Source organism: Pleuronectes platessa, chromosome 3, assembly GCF_947347685.1.
Source record: "Pleuronectes platessa chromosome 3, fPlePla1.1, whole genome shotgun sequence".
NCBI lineage: Eukaryota > Metazoa > Chordata > Actinopteri > Pleuronectiformes > Pleuronectidae > Pleuronectes > Pleuronectes platessa.
In genome coordinates, this window is record NC_070628.1 from 27,510,494 (window position 1) to 27,531,741 (window position 21,248).

At 41.0% G+C, this 21,248-nt stretch overlaps 1 protein-coding gene across 1 annotated transcript in view; it reads right to left on the bottom strand.

Annotated features, from left to right (window-relative positions):
* LOC128436767 (sodium/potassium/calcium exchanger 3) overlaps window positions 1-21,248 on the bottom strand; it is a 44,762-nt gene that overhangs the window by 5,063 nt on the left and 18,451 nt on the right. The window contains exons 3-12 of the mRNA XM_053418615.1: window positions 13,355-13,431; window positions 8,685-8,759; window positions 7,929-8,013; window positions 7,328-7,431; window positions 5,604-5,678; window positions 4,736-4,761; window positions 4,603-4,656; window positions 4,382-4,515; window positions 1,057-1,217; window positions 69-339 (exon numbers count right to left, since the gene is read on the bottom strand). Of these exons, the coding sequence (XP_053274590.1) occupies window positions 69-339; window positions 1,057-1,217; window positions 4,382-4,515; window positions 4,603-4,656; window positions 4,736-4,761; window positions 5,604-5,678; window positions 7,328-7,431; window positions 7,929-8,013; window positions 8,685-8,759; window positions 13,355-13,431 (1,062 nt within the window). The remainder of the gene's footprint in view (window positions 1-68; window positions 340-1,056; window positions 1,218-4,381; window positions 4,516-4,602; window positions 4,657-4,735; window positions 4,762-5,603; window positions 5,679-7,327; window positions 7,432-7,928; window positions 8,014-8,684; window positions 8,760-13,354; window positions 13,432-21,248) is intronic.

Here is a 21,248-nt window from a genome sequence, read left to right on the forward strand (position 1 = left end):
ATAACAGACAAACAAACATTTAAACATATTATAATTTTATTTCTAAATGTCATCTGTGACAAACGTACCTGGAATTTTGAACGGCACCAGGGGGCCTCTATTATCATCTTCTTCCTCTCTTTCCTCGTCGTTCTCATTGTTCTCATTATCCTCATTTTCATTCTCTGTCTCATTACCAGACTCCAGCCGCTGAAGTCTGCATCTCCCATTCAGACCCTGCTCGGTCCCGCCCATCCCATTCTCTAAGCCCCGCCTCCCCTGACTCCTGGCCGCTGAGTCTGAGTCGCCATTGGTGACTCGGTTGACTCGGGTCTCTGAAGTGTTGATCAGTCTTTGTCTCTAGAAGGGTTAACAGAACATAAAGATATCAACACGAGAGATGTGGACATGACTAGAGCAGTGCTCATTGTAAACCTGCCTTTTCTCTTGTCCTGTGTTAATGCTCTGGAGCTGCTTCAGAATTATTCCATGTCATTAGTGAGTCCTCTTCAAACAGTTCTACAATATACTGTCTCTTTTTATTGTTTGTGTGCTGGATGATGTGTGTACAGCTTTTTAATAAACAGTTAAAAGTTAGAGCACTTTGTATTCATCTTACCTGGTTTATCTGCAATGATTCTATAGTCAAAGCTTTTCATAAAATTAAGGTGAATTTGCGTACTTAATGTTCACGTATGTAATTCATATATAAGTCTGATTGCTCTACGTAAAACAGCTGATATTTGTGCGAACACTTAATGTCGGCTAATTCAACAAATGTTGTGCAGTGCTTTTGCTTTGAAGACAAATTTCCAAACAGGGATGATTCTATGGATGTTGTTGCCATGACGGAGATCTGCACCCGTCTGCTTCAGATATAGTGAAATAAAAACAATCATTATAAAAATGATCTGGCAGTGATTTGGACCAATGGTTTGACCAAGTTGCAGGCCACTAGTGTAGTTTATCTGAGGATGTTGAAGAAGACATATAGAAAGCTTCTTGCAGCCTATGAAACCACATAACTCAAGGTAATGTAGCGTGCCTGAGTCCACGTATAGGTTGGTGTACATGTACCTCAGTGATGAGCATGCGGGAGGCCATGGTGAGACGGGTCCTGGGGGAGAAATGATTGGTGATCATGATCCTCATGCCGGCCTCAGAGAAGGACAGCTGGTGGGGGTATGCAGACAGCAGCTCATCCACCATCAGCACTGATGGCTTACAGTGGAAGTTAGCTGGGAAGAAATAACACACACTGTTCATCTGACTGCTAAAAACCAAATGCAGTCAAACTGTTACCAACCTCCAGTCTTCTTAGCGGGTTTAAAAACCAATGCTAACCTAACCTAATAACTTGCATTAACTGCATGAAGGACCAAATTTGAAACATAACATCCAGAACAACGGTAGTTAGTCTTGACATTTCTACACTATACAATGACTTTGGACAATATATAAACAGGACAATGTCAGAGACAGTAACATCAGAGTCCTTATGACTGGGATGATTTGGTGAACAAGTATCTGTGGCACCTCTTAGAGGGTAACAGTTGAAACAGGTGGTGAGCAGGGTGTTCGGGTCAGATATAATTTTTTGTGTCCTTTTGATGTGGATTTGTGGTATGATGATGGCAGGGGGGTGCCAGGGCTCTTTAATGATTTGTTGACAGTGCTCTGCAATATTTTTATGTGAAGTGACTTAGTGTGAGTTTGGGCCAATCCATGTGTTTTGATGCTCACACTGAGGCGCTGATTCAATCATAGTTTCATCCCAGAATCACACTCTGTCTGTCGGTCTGTTGTGTCAAGACAGGATAGAAGCTAATACTTCATATTATCTCATCACGATTGGACCTCTCTTTTACCAGCGTCCCCACTGTTCAAAATGCTGCTCAACATTATCCGACAGATGGTCACATATTACACCTATCCCAACCTCTCTGTACTGGCTCCATGTTTATTTTAAATATTTGGGGCTCACATATGGAGCCCTACATGCCAACGCTCTGCAGGATATCATGGACTTTCTGCACCCACACACCAGGATCCGAGCAGTTGGACCCTTCACCGTGGTCCTTGAAAGTGCACCTCAGCCTCCGTTCAGACAGGTATTTAGGTAACATGTTGTTTTCTGTTAATGTTTTGTCATATATCTGCTCCCCTTGTGGATTTGATCTGACCCTTAGATTGTGTCTCTGTGAACGATGCTGTATAAATAAACTGCACTTACTGACACAGCCTAAGCTAAGTCAAAATTCTGACACCTGTTTGGTATGCATATATGCTGAGTGAGCTGCTGATAATTTGATATTATTTGATGATTTGACTCTGCAATGGTTTCAGCAAAACCCATTCACTATTCCATCTTGTTTGTATGCAAAATATGCTGTAAACAAGTCACACAATAAGCTGGTGTCAGATCCATACTCTGGTACAGTGAAAGGACAGTGGATATACAAATTGATGCCATGCTTTTGTGATGTGAAAGAAATGAGACCAAGATAAAACATGTCAGAACTTTTTCCACCTTTAATGTGACCTATAATCTGAAAACTATTAGTTCATACATAGTTTCATTTCTACCATGCCAAACTTCTCCACCTCAGAATGTCAGGACATTTGTTCAATAAGTTTAGATGTGATCTCAGCAAGTTTCCATGTCTGAAATGTACAGAAATCGACACTAGCTCCCTGTCAAACATCGCATGAATTACAAGATTCTCCTTCTTACCGTCAAGGCTCTTTCTTACCTAGCACCTCCGTACCTCTCTGACCTCCCTTATACCTACTCACCTACCCATTCTCTCCGATCTTCCTCCTTCATCCTCCTCACTAATCTTTCCTGACCACTTATCCACTATGGGGTCTCCAGTCTTCAGCTGTGCAGGCCCTCGTCTCGGGAACCTTCCCACAAGCCATCTATGACTTTATCCCCACCTTCAAAATAACAATCCACTGTTTTTGGATTGTTGGTATATAATTAAGGTGTCATTGAAGCGCCCATAAATTAGTATTTATTATTATTAACTCCATCCTGTCTGTTGACACAGGCCAATATTTACCACCAATCCATTTCCTCTGCTGATCAATGGCAGCTGCAACATTAACAATGTAAGCTGATGTAGCTACTTTCTTTCCTTCAAGGTCAACCATCACCCGCAAGCTGAGTTACAGTAAGACATGGTGACAAGCTTCTGTCCCAGAGGTGTCTATGAGACCAGACATCAGGCTACTGTGGGGACCATTTGTGACGCTGCACATTCAGACAAATCCAGCCTGGCAACCCTGCTGAAGCAACTGCCACCTGCTACCCCAGTTGTCTGTGTTGCCTCCTCAGCACACCCCCAAGGAACAAGTTAGCAGGGTCACTTGTTCTCACCGGAGGCAGCAGTCAGAGCATCAGACACAGAACAAGCTGACGGAGCAGGATGTACTGAGGAAGCTTGGAGCCAGCACCTCGCAAGGTTCTCTGTTCTGGTAGCTGCTGTTGTTGTGCCCCAGACTTTGCCTTATCACTGAGGGCAGAGCGACAGCTGCAGACATTAGAATCATCAGTGGAAGAGCTTGGTGGCTAAAACAATCACTTTTTACATTTGAGTAAAACCACAGAGGTTGTACTACTCTCTGGCGGCAGGTGAGCAATACAGACAGTAAATAAAGCCACAGCATGACCATCATATATCCCTGGTCAGGGTTTTCTTCATACTATGCATTGGAGGCAAATATCCCCCCTCTGAGGATAACTTGATTGTCTCCACTGAAATAAACCCTCTGCAGCAGACTGCATACATCTACCATCACCCGGTCCAACAGGAGGACTCATAATATTTTACTGCATCATAACATTCTTCTGTGTCCTTGGTCTGAAGTGTCATATTTAATCAGGCAAAGAACAACAAAAAAAGAACAAAAATACTTTTGTGATGCTGACCAACAATTTTTTCAATTTATTCAATCTCATCTATAACATTTAGGTTTAGGACACTGGCTTGACCTCTGCAGCTGGTCGGTGGCTTAATTTATTGATAGCAGAGCAGAAGGCCAAACCTTGCTGCTCACCATTATATATGGGATGGTTTTTTGACCAAGTATATCATAAGGGATACGTATATAAAGCTCCACACACAGGGGGCACTGGGACTTTTGGTCACCCTCATACAAAGCCCCAAAGTCGGAGTGTGGAGGATCATTAGCTGTGAGGATCAATCCAGGACAAGATGTACAGAACTTATTCAGTAAAGCCACCTTCACTATCCTTTCACGGAGAAGAACAAAAATAGAGGAGTGGTGGTGCCCCTGCTGCCTTTATGCAAATTTCATTGCGTCGAGATGAGCAGCTAAAACCTGCAGAGTCCTGTTAGAGGGCAGTGCCTGAGAGAAATAGAACAGTTTGTGATACCTTTCTTGAGCAGGACTGCAGTAGCATCACACGTGACATTGTCCTCCAGATCGGTGCTTCCTGTCAGCCCATTGGCCAGACTCACAGAGCTCTTCTTTCGACGGTCAAAGTAACGATGCGCCCGGCCGTTAAACCTGCCAATGACAAATCAGTTAAAAAGGAAAGTAGCTTTTAAAATCTGACAACTTCTAATCCACCCAGCTTGTGAGAAAGACACTAACTTCATGATGAGGATGTAGACAGCATACATGAGAATCAGGATAAGGGACTCCCACCTGCCACACAAACACAAAGTCAGGCCAATGTGAACTATAATTCAGTGCAATCATCAGCATTCTACAGGAACATACTTACCAGCAAACCTTCTCATCGTAGATGAACTGAAATAATGAAGAAAAAGTGGAAATTAGGTGAAGGAAGTGAGTGAACGTTAAATGAAATCTGCACTTCTGCTCCACTAGAGGGCGCAAGCAGTCCAGAGCTCAGAGAGGCAGAAAAGAGGCCAAAGCTCGACCTTCTGGTTTCATCCCATTTCACTTAGAGAAAGACTCTGAAACCAGCTTTTAAAACTCTCCTCCGTAGCTAATAAAGGAATATTGCTGACCTTGTGACACTCATTTTTTTAAGTTTGAGTGTATAACAATAATCATGCTGTATATGCTAGTCATGTATTTCATGAATAAAAATCGTAATCTTTAAAGTAGCTAAATAAATAGAATGGACTTCAATGTATAGTACAACCCTTTGAAGTATAATGTTGACTCAAATTCCCACTTACCTCTACAAAACAGATACTGAAATGCTTAAATGTACTTTCTACCGCTTCTCCTTTTCAATTCATACATTACAAAGGGAGATTAAAGTGTCACTCAACAAACGCACAAGTGTTTTGATGTTTGATGTTTCTGACTATACAGGATTTCTTACCTTTTCTACAGTGAATAAACTGCATATTTGAAACCTGCAAATGACTAGATGTTTGATGGAAACATCTTCAGTCTTTCTAGATTCTCACAGCACACATGTTTTTTGACCAAAAGATGTGGAGGATAGCTGTGATTGAAAAACTGCCTTCAATCTAATTAATACTGCTGAGGTAGAGAGTATGGAAATGTAGGAATGGCTACTATGGTTAAGAGGAAGCTTTTGTATCTTTGCATATTTCCGCAGTCACCACAAACTTGATCCTTTGTCCTGTATCTTTTCATCTACAAACTCTTACCGCAATGAGGGCCAAGATAGAAAACGTGTAATAAATGGAATCTCGGAGTAGAGCCCAGTGAGAGAGCTTCACGGCCTGCGAGAGAGAGAGAGAGAGAAAGAGAGAACAGAGATGAAGCACAGTTCACGCCTCAAACATCATTACCATACTAATGTAAACAGCCGAGCTCTGATGTTGACCTCCTGAATCATTTCACAGTCAGTGGAAAAAGCCAATCGCAAGGTGCCATCCTATATAGAAAAGGTGCCCGTGTGGTTATCGACTTTATATAATCAGATACAATGCAGGGGCCCACAATGCAGTGACTAACGCTGGAGCACTCTCCCACACAGCGCTCACACTGTATACGCAAGTGGAAGGTCAGGAATCACATCTTGAACGTGCCACTCCCAGCCCCGGAAGCGTTTGCTGCTGCGAGGCAGAGGGCAAAGTTAGAGCATAACAAGGCTCGAAATGTTTGCTTGTCCTCTGTTTCAATGTACAATAGTTCTTTGTGGCAGGGACCTGCTACGCACAGCCAGCCAAAGGTAATAAGCAGTGGTGAGGTGCACTGCTTGACCTGAAGAAGGTTTGACTGCACCCATTCCCTCTGATCCCATTCACACTGCCTTCTCCCTCATTATCTCCCTGTGATTACATAAAGCACAATCTGGGATTTCATCACTGTTTGGAATCTGATGTATATATTTTTCAGAGCAGAGATGTTAGTCTTGTTCTCTCCTTATTTCCATGTCCCTGGCACATCAGCTTACATCAGAGAGAGGCTGCACTTCATCATGTGGTTTTGTATTGTAGTGCACAGTATTCAGGATGAAAAGCAGAAAAAGACCTACAAACTCTCTACTGCAAAAAATATGCAATTGAAACAAATGAAACATAATAAGTGTACAGCTTTTTGATGTTTTAGGAGTTTATGTGCTAGAACATTCTCAAAAACCATGAATCAAAACATGTCGAGGTGTGAGTGTAGATTTTAGTTATATCCAAGACCAGCAGTTCCCAGAGAGATTAGCTGAGGGTGCGGCATGATTTTTCTTTATCCTATTTCCACAATTAAAAAGGATGATGTAACATCTACATTTCAGTATTTACTTGCTAAACACATTGAAAAAGGAAAATATGACCATTGACATTTAAATCCCCTTATCAAAGTCTTTCTTAAATATGTACTTCAGTCACAGCTACAACTAGTGACAACATAACTCATGTTCATCTCTCAATTCGATTTTTTCATAGTAACAGCACAGCTTCTGACTCATGACTTTTCAGGTGAACGGCAGTGAGAAATAGTGAGAGAAAGAATTTGGGCTCCAGCAGTACCAAGAAGGAAATCACTGATACAACGATTAATAGATTTCAATATAACCTCAATACACAGAGAATTAAACAGAAAGCTGCTTATAAGTAACACAGTTTAAACAGCCAAACAATAAAGATCTTTGAAAGAGGAATGGCCTTTTTCTTTTTAAGTTTAGGAATACTACCACTTTTTTATATCTTGTGGCCTACACATGGATCACATTACCTCTGAACTTCAGTGCATAGAGTCATACATGCATAAATCAACAGTGTGGACATGTGTCCTAAGTAGAAGTAGAAGAACATGTGCATGTATGCAGAAGCAGTTCCTACCACTTTGTGGCTGAATATCTAAAGGGAACATTAGTTAAGCTGTACTCTGAAATGACACCAGGTCAGCGACAAACTCCGCTGTGACATCATACCTGGCCGGCGAAGAAGCCACACACGCCAATGATGCAGAGAATGTTGAAGACGGCTGAGCCCACAATGGTTCCCACGCCGACATCGCCTTTGGTGATGAAAACCCCTGGAGAGAGAACATGCCGACACACACACACACACACACACACACACACACACACACACACACACACACACACACACACACACACACACACACACACACACACACACACACACACACACACACACAGACACACACATAAACAAGCACAGATTTGGAAAAAGAAAAGAGGAAAATCTTCAATACAAATGAGTCGTTGAATCTTTTCAATGAAGTCTATGCAAAATAGGATTTTTATATAAAGGATGTAATAATGTAGTGTGAGGATCAAGGCTCAGAAGTAAAAGTGTTTGATATTGTTGTCTCACACAGAATTGCAGTGAACACACCCGTGATTAAAGAAAAAAACTACATATATGAACTTTACTCAACAGCAATGCTCTACTTCTGTATGCATCGAATTTGAAATGCATGTCTATTTCCTCCCTGACACAGCTACTGCACCTAGCCTTGCAGTTAGAATAAAAGGAGGAGAAGAAAGCGAGGGGTGGACACTGTACCTATGACTGACGTGAAGAGCTCAGGAGCCGAGCTTCCGGCAGCCATGAAGGTGGCGCCTGCTACGTCCTCGCTGAGATCGAGACGCTGGGAGAGAGAAAAGAACAGGAGACTAACATGAAGTGGATTTTCCCACAGGAAGTAGTGGCTGCAGTCGGAAAAATCCACCCGTAGTTTTTAGACACGTTTTAGCAGACCTGTCACCGAGTTAATCCTTAAGATCCACTAAAAGCTTTGTTTATAAAATATATTTCTGCTTGCTTTTCTAGGTAATCTGTGATCGAGTTATATATTGTATTAAGCGTGGACAAAATTGCGTTAATATTTAAATAGAAAAATGTAAAGTTATTTAGGTACATGAACAAAGCCTTGGAGATGAGATTTCAGTTTCTGCGGTTTTCTTTTCCTGCAGTGAAATCCAAATTGTATTTGACATTTTATGCATTAACATATGCTCCCTAAATTATAGATGTAAATACACAACTCTAGAATCAATGTTTTTCTTTGAGATCTGTTTGTGTTACCATGAGCAGTGTTACACTAATATATTAAATGAGCACAAAGACAATAATAGTCCTATCGTATGAATGTATAAAGTCAAGAGATTTTCCTCCAAACTTTTCCTGACTGAAAGCTCGTGGGAAAGTGAGAAAGTGAAGTTGGACTTGTTTGTTGAACCAGCGAGAGGAAGAAAGTCAAAATGATTCCATTACTATTAAACCTGGTTGTTTTAATTTGAAAAGTGTGCTGCATTATACCTCACATATCTTCTCCATGGAGGGGACGAAGTAGTCATCACACACCAGAGCCAGGGCACAGAACATGTAAATGGTCTGTGGAGAGAAAAAGAGAGAGAAATATAATAAAGTGCTGACGTTTACCACCTTTCACATCTTCTTCTTCTTTTTATTCTATTTTGAGAAAACCCCATTAAATTAAAATTATCATGAAAAAGGGAAACAGGTCTAATTGAGGGATACGGAGTCGGTGAGCTGATCCCACAAATGCAGTTCACTACATTAACGGTCATACATAAAAAATTCACGAATAACATAACCATGCAATTTACATTTTTACAAAGGCGAGTTATTCCTTACATTTAATACATGCTGGCATTAAAAAGTTAACACTGTACCAGTTACTAGATCAGTTACTCCTAGTCACATCTAGCCTTTTCTCCTACTGAAATGTACTGTCTAGATGTATAGAACAAATAAGTAAGGACCTCTGACATTGAATCAAACCTTTAGCTAAAGCTAAAGAACAATATCTGACCAAAAATTAAATAATTTGTTGTTCACTAAATTATTCATGAATCAGCTTAAATGTCTAACGCCCATCTTCACCCTTTGTTTTATTTTTTTTAAAGATGCTAACACCTCTAACAAAATATGGATTTTCTGTCATCTCACTTTCAGGCAAAGTATCCACAGTTTTAAATCCACCAGGTCTTTAAACTTGAGAGCTTTATGTTTAATAAACAATGGATCTGTTGGCCTAAATTTTAAAGTTATTAATTTCTAACTACAGCAAAATAAATTTGTATCATGAGCAAAATAACTTATTCATAATAATTAGATACAACTATATGTAAATACCACTTTTGGAGAAAACAAATGATAATCTCTCTAACATTAAGCCTTTCGGAACACCACAAGATACCTTCAATACTATTTAAAATGTCTCCCACATATAATCCCCTCGGCAAGACTCTTTATAACTGTTTTCTTTCCTGGAATCATTTCATAAACATCCTCCGCATTCAAGCTTTCCTTGGCATCACATTGTTCACCCCAAACAATACACTGAGTGTATCAAGACAGGGAAGCGATGAGAGAGAGAGAATTTGCCAAGGTGTAGTGACGACAGACTGACTGGAAATGTGTGAACAAAGGAAAGACATGACTACTCTTACAGCTATAATTTATTTTCAAGGACCTGCTTACAGCAAAAATGACATGGTGAAGGAATATTCCTTTTTCCTTTTGTGCTCAGAACCAGCAGTTCTTTTACTTCCTGTTTCTGAAAGCAAGATCTGTGTGTGTGTGAGTGTGAGTGTGTAGGCGTGCCATAAACCAAAAGGTTTGTCCATTCAGGGCAAGCAAACGGTCAAAGGTCACCATGTAATCCTGATGACTGGGTTTAATCTGGATTCTGATGTAGGGTTGAGGGAGTAAAATGAAAGCAGCACTTATCAACATCTTAAATCTAGTGTAACTGGATGTCAGCAAGTGTGGGGCTATCGGTGAGCATACAAGTGTACTGTATATGCTGAAAGTACTTTTTTTTCCACTTGTGCATATGTTTTTCGTGTGCAAGCAGAAATGAAAGTCTTTAAGAGTTATGTTTATGTTTCTGAGAGCAAATCTCCCGTGAGAAGTGATGATGCCAGTATTAATGAGTGGTGCAGAAATGGGGGTCAGCAGTATACACAAGCTGCCAAGACATAAGCAGCGGAAGGTAAAATACTGTGATATTAAAATTCTGAAACAAAGCTTCAATGCAGATCGTTTACAGTTAACTGCCTTTTAGCTGAATCCACTACAGGAATTATCTGTGATCATTGAGATCAATGAGAATCTCTGACTGCAGCTTCACTTAAATGGCAAATTGTCTGTATTTGCAAGGAGCCTGTTTAGGTTTCATGACCACTCAACGCTCTTTACAGAACAGTTTTCCCCATTCACTGGTTCACACACACATTCATACAGTGCATCTATGTGCAACACTTTCTCTATCACACATCACTCATTCACTGCCAGTGCAGTATGTTGGTGCAGTATGTTGCCCAGGGACACTTCAGCATGCACAATGCAGGAGACTAGGATTGAACCGCCGACCTTCTGGTTGAAGGATGACCTGTTCTGTGGCTAAGTCACAGGGGAATACAACAAAAAGGCAGCAGCATCAAAACCATATTTTAAGCAGCATCCCTGAGCTCAGACCATATGCTGCTACTGCATTGGTATACCAACAACATCAGCCACATGGTGACATGACATCTGTGCTTTAATTTTCTTTAGTTGTTTTTCAATAGTATTTTCAGACCAAACATCTTGGCTTCATGAGGACTTATATTTTTTTATTTAACAAGTAATTAGCATAAAACAAGTATTTATTCGGACTCAGGTTTAAAGGAGGGCTGCAGGTTGAAAGAGGTCAGTACATTATTATGAAGCCAGATTAGTGTGATGTCACAACACAAGTCATGACCAGTAAGTCCCAACTGTTTAAACAGAATAATAATGAATTAAGTTTTTTTTTTAAATAACTTAAAATATATTTTTTAAATGCACAAGATTTTGTACTGAAACTATAGATGGGTACATTTTGATAATCAAGTAAATCACGTCATTTATATAAATGAAAAACATGTCTGGTCTATAATGTGTGAATTGGATTTTACTAGTTTATAATACCTTTATATAATTGTAATTATTTTGTTTATTTCTTTTGACTGTTGGTTGGGCAAACCACACATTTGAGTGTGTAGCCTTAGACTTACCTTTTTTGCAAATTGAAGGGCGTAACAATTCATGGATTATTTAAAAAACCAAAATTGATTGATTTGGGGAAAAGATAACCTGACTTTAGGTCTACTCCTGGCTTTTCAATTTATCTTCATCAGAACTTATTTTCGTTCTAATGTCAAAGTGAAAAAATGCAGTTAAATGCTCCTGGAAGAGATTGTAAGGGAACGTAGAAGTCAAGTAATAGTTTACTGTTCATAAGGTCAGGAATGAATTTTGACTATTATTATTATTATAGAACTATTATTTGTGTGTGAATTCTCCCATTTTCTAAACATGTACAGCTGGAGAGACTGCAATCATCAAAACTGTATAGTAAACTATAGTACTGCAGGTCATACCCCTGATTGTTCTTAAAAACAGGGAGCCTGCTGGTCTCTCAAAGATAAATACAGAAACAGCTGCTATAAAATGACAGAGTACACTATATTAAAGGTTAGACATCGTAGGCACAAAGCTGGTGATGATATACTGTATGTTTTGTATTTTTATATCTAAGCATCCAAGAAAAGGTTACTTTTATTTGCCCTTCTCCTGCAGGAAAAGGCTAACTCAGAGGGTGGCTGCTCTGTAAGTAGTGACATTGCCTATAATATCCGACGTGTACTGGCAGAATGGCCCATTCTGAGATTCTTAGTGCTCGGTTTATGCACAGCAAAGTTCCCTGGAGATGCTGCTCTGCTAGCATGAGCTTCCATTACAGTCAGCTCCCCAGAGACTATCAGCAGTAGCACAACACAACGTGGGCCATGCGCTGGAACACCGTGCATGATTTGTGGCGGTCATGTTGGAGTGACAGCAAAATGCCCCGTCAAAGCCTCGGCCTTCACTTATTGACCCCCCCGCTGGGCGAAGCTGGAGGGGAGAGGAGGAGAGCATCGTGCTGCTGATCCTGATCCTTTGCTGCTCAGCCATCTAGGATATAATGTGTTGCACCACTTCTTCATCCTTGCTTTGGATGACAGCAGCACTCATCCTATGACTTTATTAAAAAACGGAACCTGAGAGGAGTTGAGAAGGATCGAGTCGTATTGTTTTAATTGAACACATTAACGTCTGTTTCCAGGACACTAGTTGTATAAAACCTTTTGTAGATTTAGAGCTGTGTGAAATCTGATTAAATGCCTCAATCATCATCATTGACCGTTAACCAGACCTCTGCTGCACACTCTCACTCTCAGCTCGAGGTAGAGTCATGAAGCTAAATTCGTTCTTAGGCTGCTACTGGTATAACACACCAAATTATTTAACTAACTCTATGGTCACATTTTGACAAGAACAAAGAATGTGTGTAATAATTAAGATGATATCGCTGGCTCTTCTGCAAAGATTATGATCCCGTTAAGAGTTTGAATCCATTAAAAAAAATGTACTGGTCTTTTACTGATATTTATATTTTATCATAAAATCAAAAAATATCCTGATTAGACAAAAAACAACAATTTAGTCCATCTATCTATACTCTCCTGTAGTTTAATCCTAATGTTAATTAAAGAGAGGTAAATAGTGCATTTGGTGCATGTTTGGATTATTTACAGCTGTGCATCACTACACATTTGCTTCTCTCAAAAGTATTAGAGGCGGAAGGAAAGTGTGTGTAGGAGTGTTTTAAATACATTACAGTGCCAGTGTTCGTCTTAATGAAGGAACATGTCACCTCACTTAGTGATGTAGTTTTAATAGTTTAGAATAGTGGACCAACACTGCACCAGGTCATGAATACACAGATAATTTATGGGATATTAGCCAGATTATTGACAATCCACTGACCAAACCTTTTAAGAGTGATGTAACGTCTTCTGCTTAAAAAAAATACAGGTCATTTGTGCACTTAGACACACAAACAGACATGTTGACACACCTGCACATGAATGCAGTAAATGCTCCGGCCAACTTACACACAGGACATGCAGGGCCACTGCTCCTTCTGTCCGCTCCTTGTTTGTGAACAGGTCTGTAGGGAACTCGTGCAGACCTGGAAGGGACCAAAACATGGCGTTAGAAAAATTTATAAACGGTTTGTGAGTTTGCGTGTGTGTGTGTGTGTGTTTGTGTGTGTGTGTGTTTCAGCAGAGCGTGGCACGGGGAACATAATTCCAGTGCCCGGAAGGGAGGTCGACCATATGAGCACAGAAACCCATTGAACTCATGTGTACTGACAAGGAGCCCTGCCCAAGTGAGTGTGACAGTCTAACTGTGCCCATCCAGGGACCGTGTATGATTCCTCAGAGAGCAACCAGAAAACACAGAAACTGAGGAGAAGTGAGCATTAGGAGACAAAGTGAGGGCAAAGAGAGGAGAGGGAGCATAGTAAAAATAGAGAGACATATAGGGGACATTCGATGGGAAGTAGGGTGGAGGGAGAAAAGGCGATGGAGGTTCAGCTGATATTCGCAACTCCACATCTCTGCATGGGAATGTGAGCACAACTGAGCAAGAGAGTGCAACTGTGAGCAAGTAAACAACGGGGAGAGCAGGATAGAGGGGAAAGTGGAAAGTTGGCAGACGGTGGGAGTGTGAAGGAAGACAAAAAAGAGGTGAAAAAGAGGGGGTTTGGCTATTAAGGGTGACTGGAGTTATTCTAACCCCTCTCCCTGGCTTTTGACTCGCCTTCTCTTCCCAGCCCCACTGTCCTGATAAACGCGACAGGCGCTCAGGCATCGAGTCGTCCATGTGATCATCTACTGCACACAACTCAGGAGCCCATTCACAGGCCACTGCTAACATCTGTTGCATATTTCAGCACACTCACTCTTCCCTGGGAAAGACAAGCGCTCTGCATCAGGCGCAGAGCATGTGGTGCAACAAATGGCAACACGAGAATTCAAAATGTTTTATTGACCAGCACAGTAAACATAGAGGAGCTATTCTTGGAGATCCCTGGGAAGAGCAAAATGACAAACATGATACATTTACACACTGAGGAAGACATACAAAAGACATCTGACCAGAGATGCTGATAATTCAGAGGACAAGATGCTACTAACTCATACAGGCTACTTTTTCAGCTGATTTCTGTGTGAATGCTGAATATTGTGTTGGGTTCTGTGTTAAATGTAATTATACCCAGAGAGAGAGAGATATTGATCTCAGGAGATCTTCCTAAGTAAAGGGTAAATAAACAAACAAACGAACAAAGTAAAGATATAAATTGGTGAAAATCCCAGGGCGTCTCATGCATACAACATGAGATTAATATTAGATGGTTTATCGGATTAAGAAAAACCAGTGCAATCAAATCATCAACGACACATATGGCAGGATTTTGAAGAGATGAAAGTCAGTTATGTTTAAAGAAGCAAAGAACAGAGGCGCTATGAGCTAAATGCTAATGTCAGCCTGCTAAAACACTCACAACCAGAATGCATACAGGCAGATGTTTTACAGATAAAGCGGCTACCATAGGCGTAGTTCTGCGAAAGTGTATGCTCTGACACTTTTTTGTGAAGTAAAATAATATAATTCAATTTTAGAGCCATTCTGGAGCTAAGAACTTGTGGTAACTTGGCAGTGTTGTTATGTTTAACTAATATCTGGATGAACCTGGATTTGAAGGTTTTAATTGGAAACATAAAGCTGACAGTATGCATGTTGGACAGATGTAGGATGTCCTCTGCATCATTCACAATCACACGAGTGGCAAGTAGACTAACCATGAGTGGGAGAAAGAATGAAGGGAAACACAAATGTATGAGATGGTGATGTTTCTGTGGTTTATAATTCCACCTCCTCTTGGTCTAAAAATAACGATAATAAATCAAATGCAGCTCAAAGTGTTTTAATATAATGAAATCAAAGACATGAAATAAGATCATGTGAGGAATAAAACGGGACTTAGGATAAATCAAAACCATCAAACTAGCAAAAGGTAAGGTAATTATTAAAAATATATAATTAAGACAATAGTGTTAAAAAAAAAAAAAATAATGAATAAAAAAATTCATTAAAAGCAAAATAATAGAAATAGATCTTGAGTTGTTTCTTAAAACTATACATTTTTATAGTTTGTTTTTGGTATATTGAGCAAGCCTGCGGTAGAAGACCTGAGGGGACGGTTTGGAATGTGCTGTACCATTAAGAGACTTATAAACAAGTAAAATCATTTTAAAATCAATTCTCAGTGATGGAAGCCAGTGTACAGTAAAGATGCTAAAACCGGAGTAATGTGATCTCTTTTCCTGTTTCTCGTTAAAACCCTGACTGCTGAGTTATTTCAGTCTCAACTCCCTCGCAACATGATGCAGAGATAAATACAAGAAGAAAGAGTACTTCACTTCTTTCCCACTGTTTTCTCCATTCTGCCCCCTCTCCTTGTACTCTTTTGACCCATTTGCATCCTCAGTATCTCGCTGTGTTTGAGTAGATGCAGTCTTCCTCTGCACTGTTCTACTGCCATGACTTCTTAAGCCTAACACAATGCAGAGCAGCCTGTAAAAAGCCACAGAGGGTACAGAGCAGCAGGGCAGAGGGCCATCTCGCAGCGACAGCTGGATGTGTTTAACACTGTTACAGGCCTGTGTTCCATCGCTCAAACTCAGTCAAGCCAAAATGCCATGCTAATGTGTGAAGAGAAAGAACAAGAAGCTCTCGTGATACGAATTAGAGCCCAGTGTGGATATTATTAGAATGTAAGACACGACTGACAAAGAGAGATAACAAAATATATATACAGTATATATAACTAAAAGATCATTATCATGAAGCTGACTGTGTTCTGAAGTCTTCAAAGAGGCGACAACTATGGCTGAGGGGTAGAGTGAAGGTTGGCGGTTCGATCCAAGTCTTTCCCATCTGCATGCCAAAGTGTCCTTGGGAAAGATATTGAAACCCATATGTCCCTAATAGAAAAAGTGTAGCCCATAGATGTATTTTATGAATGTGTGTGTGAATAGGTGAATGGCAATAAACTGCACAGTAAAGCACTTTGAGTGGTCATCAAGTCCCAAGGAGCAAGAAGCCCAGTCTCCTAGGACCTAAGGCTCCTTCTGAGTCGGAAACACCCGCTCACCATGTCACACTTCTATGGAGATATGTTTAAAACATATACACTTCAAAAATCATTTTTGTTTTATTACTTATTTTTTGTAGATTTGGCCACTTGTTGCTATAAAAGCTCTTTTGTCTTGTCATTTAAAGTGAAGTATTTGAATCTGATAATACAAACAATAATGCAATCTAACCTACATCTAATCTAATCTATCATGTTTCTCCAAGTACGTAAGATAGCAGGGTTTTGTCAGAAAATATACAATCTTATCTGACTTATACTATTTGTAGGACTGACCGAAAAGTTTTGGCGCTTCAGCTGTTGCCATGGGAACCTTGCTATGCGTTTTTGTTATTATAATCATTATTCTATATGCATTACCACAAATATTCCACATAGCCAACATCATTCAATGTTCATTATTACTAATTATACTCAGACAAGGACATTAAATCTTAAGCAGTCATGCACTCACACTGGGACAATGACATGTGACCATGTGACTTACAATTTAAATCTATGCTAACAAGATGTGAGAAGGATGCTTTTGAAGGAGCCTTCAAATTAGTCCGTCTAGTCGTGCCGCTGTGATGTAATCAATTCAATCGCAGCCTCCGAAGGATGCAGCCCCTGAATTAAGACACTGCTGTTGTGGCAGCAACTCTAACCCTTATGGACTTGGGGGATATTACCCGCTCATCCTAAGTGATATTGTTCAACATATCTATTCAGGAGGAGTTGACATGACAGAAGCAACTTTCTCCTTATCACAAATCAGAGCAGCATCAAAATGATTTTGAAACTTTGAAGCTAGAGTTGGTTATTTGTTTCTGACCCACTCGCCAACCTTCTGGTTATTGCATTACCCCCTGAGCCACAGCCGCCCATCACGTAACATTTACACTGTTGATTGATTTTCTGGCTCTTCACTTTTTATCTTATTTGTTAAAACCCACTTCATGTTCCGATAGCCCTCGGTAAATAAGAATCTAGCGAGCAAGTCACAGAAAAGTCGGCTTCTACTTAGGTATACATTTTCCAATTTCCAGTGGATTCAGGGAACTACAATCAAAATACATTAAGCTGAATGTCTCGTAGCAACAAAGCCATCCATCAAACACAATGACACACAACCGCTAACGTATGAGTTTATTCAGTGATCAAGGGGTCGCCACTGAATTGCTGTTTCATTCAACTGTACTGTACAGTTCACCTCTGACGCAACTGCTGCATTTAAGGAGTGAGTCACCCTCACTCATACTCATTCAAGACAGGCAAAGAACAAGCGCTTTCAGGGCCAAAAGATGGACACTGGTCCTTTCTGGGCTGCCAGATGAGACCTCACGGTAAGAGAAAACTGTCAGGGGCAAGTCACACTACACATACTGTAGCTGAACATTGAGGTATAGTCAGCACTATTTAAGATAAAGGCCCATTCAGAGCAAATGTGGTACTTCAGGCTTAAGTATTCTGTTCGAATCAGGGTTTCAGAATATTTTACTGAATACCAAACTAGTTTGAATCTGATTGATAAATACTGTATGTCACAATTGCAGTTTTAGGGTTTAAATGATCTGTCAATGTTAATGAACCTATTTGTCTGTGACTCACATGCACTCACACCAGTCCACTTTGACCTGTTTCATCGATATCAGTGCTCCGGCCTGAGGAGCTGTAAAGTGTGCTCGACTGTATCCATCTGAACACAAACTCCATAGCAACAGAGTGAGTGTCTCCTTGAGGCTGAGTGTGTTTAAGTGGCAGCGGGGAGAGGTGGGCACAAATAATAGACTGCTCGGCTTAACCCGAAGGGCGTCACTCTGCTGCTGCTGCTGCTGCTGCTGCTGCTGCTGCTGCTCCACCGTACCCTCGCCATTAGCCATGACGTTTGATGTACTACATGCAGTGCGCAGGCTGAGATGTGGTGCATTATGCATGATGTTTAAGGGATTGAAAAAAAAGACCTTTGCCCTGGTGTGTGTTGGTTGAGTCAGGGGTGGTGGACAGACAAGGGGGATGGATAGAAGGGAAAGGGAGAACTTCCAGTGTGAAAGGTGTTACATGAACTTGACAACTCAATCAATAATATTCTGTCAATAGTCATGCTTGAAAAGCAGAACAAGGGAAAACTGAATTGTACTGAGAGCAGACGGAGGGACGAAGGAGATAAAGAAAGACAAAGCGATAGAGTTGGCCCTCGTAATAAGTGCAGTTGTAAGTGAGGTCTTTGGGATGAACCTTTAACAGCTGCTGATGGTGCTCTGGCCCGTGCTGGCTGTAGTGCATACAACCATACACTCACACACAACATTCCCCCGCGCATGCACACGCACACACACAAGCACACACACACATGGGCCAGTCAGATTTCCGTTGTTTCCTTTTCTGCAATCATCCTGTTCTCCCCATCGTCTTCTGCACTGTGCACCAGTGGCAGTCAGTGTATCAATCAGCAATCAGGCTTCAGCTTGCTGGGGGACACATTGTGCCTCAGTCTGCTTCGTTCTCCTGTCTGGACCGCCCGCCTGCTCACCCGCCTGCCTGCATCACCCCATGCCACTCTAATTTAGCAGGCTCTTTGGAAGAAGCCTCTGTGAGCCACAGAGGGGCTCTGAACTGAGATGAAGCATGACTTCTGTTTGGCTATTTCCCTCGTGACGGAGCTCTGCTGCACCTTTGCTCTTCCTTTATGCAAAATTGCACACGGTCGGATGCATCAAGCTAGCTGCTGTGTTGAAACATTTACTCCTATGCCGTCATCATCCTCAAGTTCTTATTTCCACTAGCTGTCGCTTTCTTTGGCATCACATCGGCTGACAGTATAGACATATAGCATTGAATTCACTAGTTCATTTCAATCCTTCATCTAACAATTTCACAGGGGCACCTTACCCTTTTTTCTGTCATATATATATATATATTTACATATTGATTGTGACTAAAAGACCAAATCCACTGTCATGTGACACAATAAGCAGGTAGTAGGTGTAATATTTACAAACAGAGATCCTGCTGTTCTCTGTTGTTGCGGATGTTTGCTGTCCAAAATCATATATTCCTTATTGGATCTGTGTTTGCACATGCACAGATCAGGATTTGATTGGTATATGAGGATGAGGTGTTGCTCACAAGGGCTGGATACGTTGCCCCTCGGCAGGATTCTAAAGGCGCCCAAACTAATATCACCAGTTTCAGTCAAAGACTCAACTGAGGTAAACAAAAAAAGTCAATGAAGAACTTCAGTGCAGGGTGTTATGAGGAATGTACAGATGTATTTTAAGAGAGCAAGACGTACAGAAACGAACAAAAAGCAATGAAGAACTTCAGTGCAGGGTGTTGTCCTTATGGCTCCCTACTTACATCAAGAAGAATTTGCCATTTTTTTTTGGTAAAAATGGATCGTTTGTTTAAGTGGATCTGTAAATACAGTCACTTCAAAATTGACCTCTTTTGAAACAGTGTGCATTGGAAGAGACAATTTACTTGTTATGTTCAACCAACAGCCCAAAACCCAAAGATATTTACAAAAGTGTAACACAGGAGGGAAAAGCTCACTTAAAGCAGGATGACATGACAAAGTATATATAGCCTGAAGGACATTCTACCACTCTTAGGTGAGGAGTATGGTACCAAATGAATCGCAACTGTGGGTGCAATGTCACCCACTTCAAATGCACTGTATGTTCACCTACACACTTTCTATGGACTTAACTTGGGAAAAGCACTGTTGATTGATTTTCTGATGATTGGCTATGGTTGCTTCAGCACCAGTGAGCCAGTGTGTACATTTATTTATAGAGAGGAAAATAGAAAAGAGGAGGTGAGAGGACCACGCACATGCATATGGTGGCATTTCACTTGCTCTTGGCCTAGAACTCTCTCCCCTACACATCTACTGTACAAATCCCACTGGACACCCACTCTCGACGTCTTTACCTAACACCCCCCTCTCCCCCTCCATCTTTGGTGGTTATTTATAACCTTCAAAGAGCAGCTGATGAAAAGGTGGAGTGATGCTTGAGAGTCTTTGGGGATTTCCTGCAATCTCTGCTCTTTCAATATAAAGTATCGCACCAACAAGCCCCCTGGTTCGTCCTTCACCACTTTCTGCCCAGTGCTTCCGCCTTGCTGATCTTTTGCCAGGCAGAGCAAGAGAGCTAAAACCATGGGCTGCTGCCTGTTGTAGTTAAACTTCAGATATGGATGCTTACTTCATATCATAAGGAAGCAGACCACCAGGCAGGCCCGCTCACTCACTTAAATGAAGCTGTCAAGACGAGTGAAGAGTAAAGAAACCATCAGAAATCAATGTGGGTTATCCCTCTAACACAGGCCACACTGATAACCAGCTACATGGATGTTAATGATTTCATTAAGGGGTAAAATGTGTTGATAAGCTAATGTAGTCACAGTGAATTATTCAGAGTGTCTTAAAAGGGTTGGCCTGCCTGCTCAAACTGCTAATTTGAGCTGCCTCTGTTAATGTCCCTGTGCTGTTAATTACCAACGTAGTTTATGATGAGCATAATGAATTTGAGGGAGTAGGAAGCGTGTCAGGTTTGATTTTACAGAGAAGCACTAAGCAGTAATAAATAGACTGCCTCAAAACTTCTACTCCAGCCTCCATCTTGACGGTGATGATGTCACCTCTCCCAAGTTACAGCCTGAGAAACTTGCATAACATAGGGCAAGGCTGCGTATGCTCTAAAGGACGTTTTGGGGAGAGAGGGTACTTTTTGAAGTTTTGGTGCGTGTGTTTGTGTCTGTGTGTTAGACGGAGTGAAATACACACAGCAAGCAAGGGA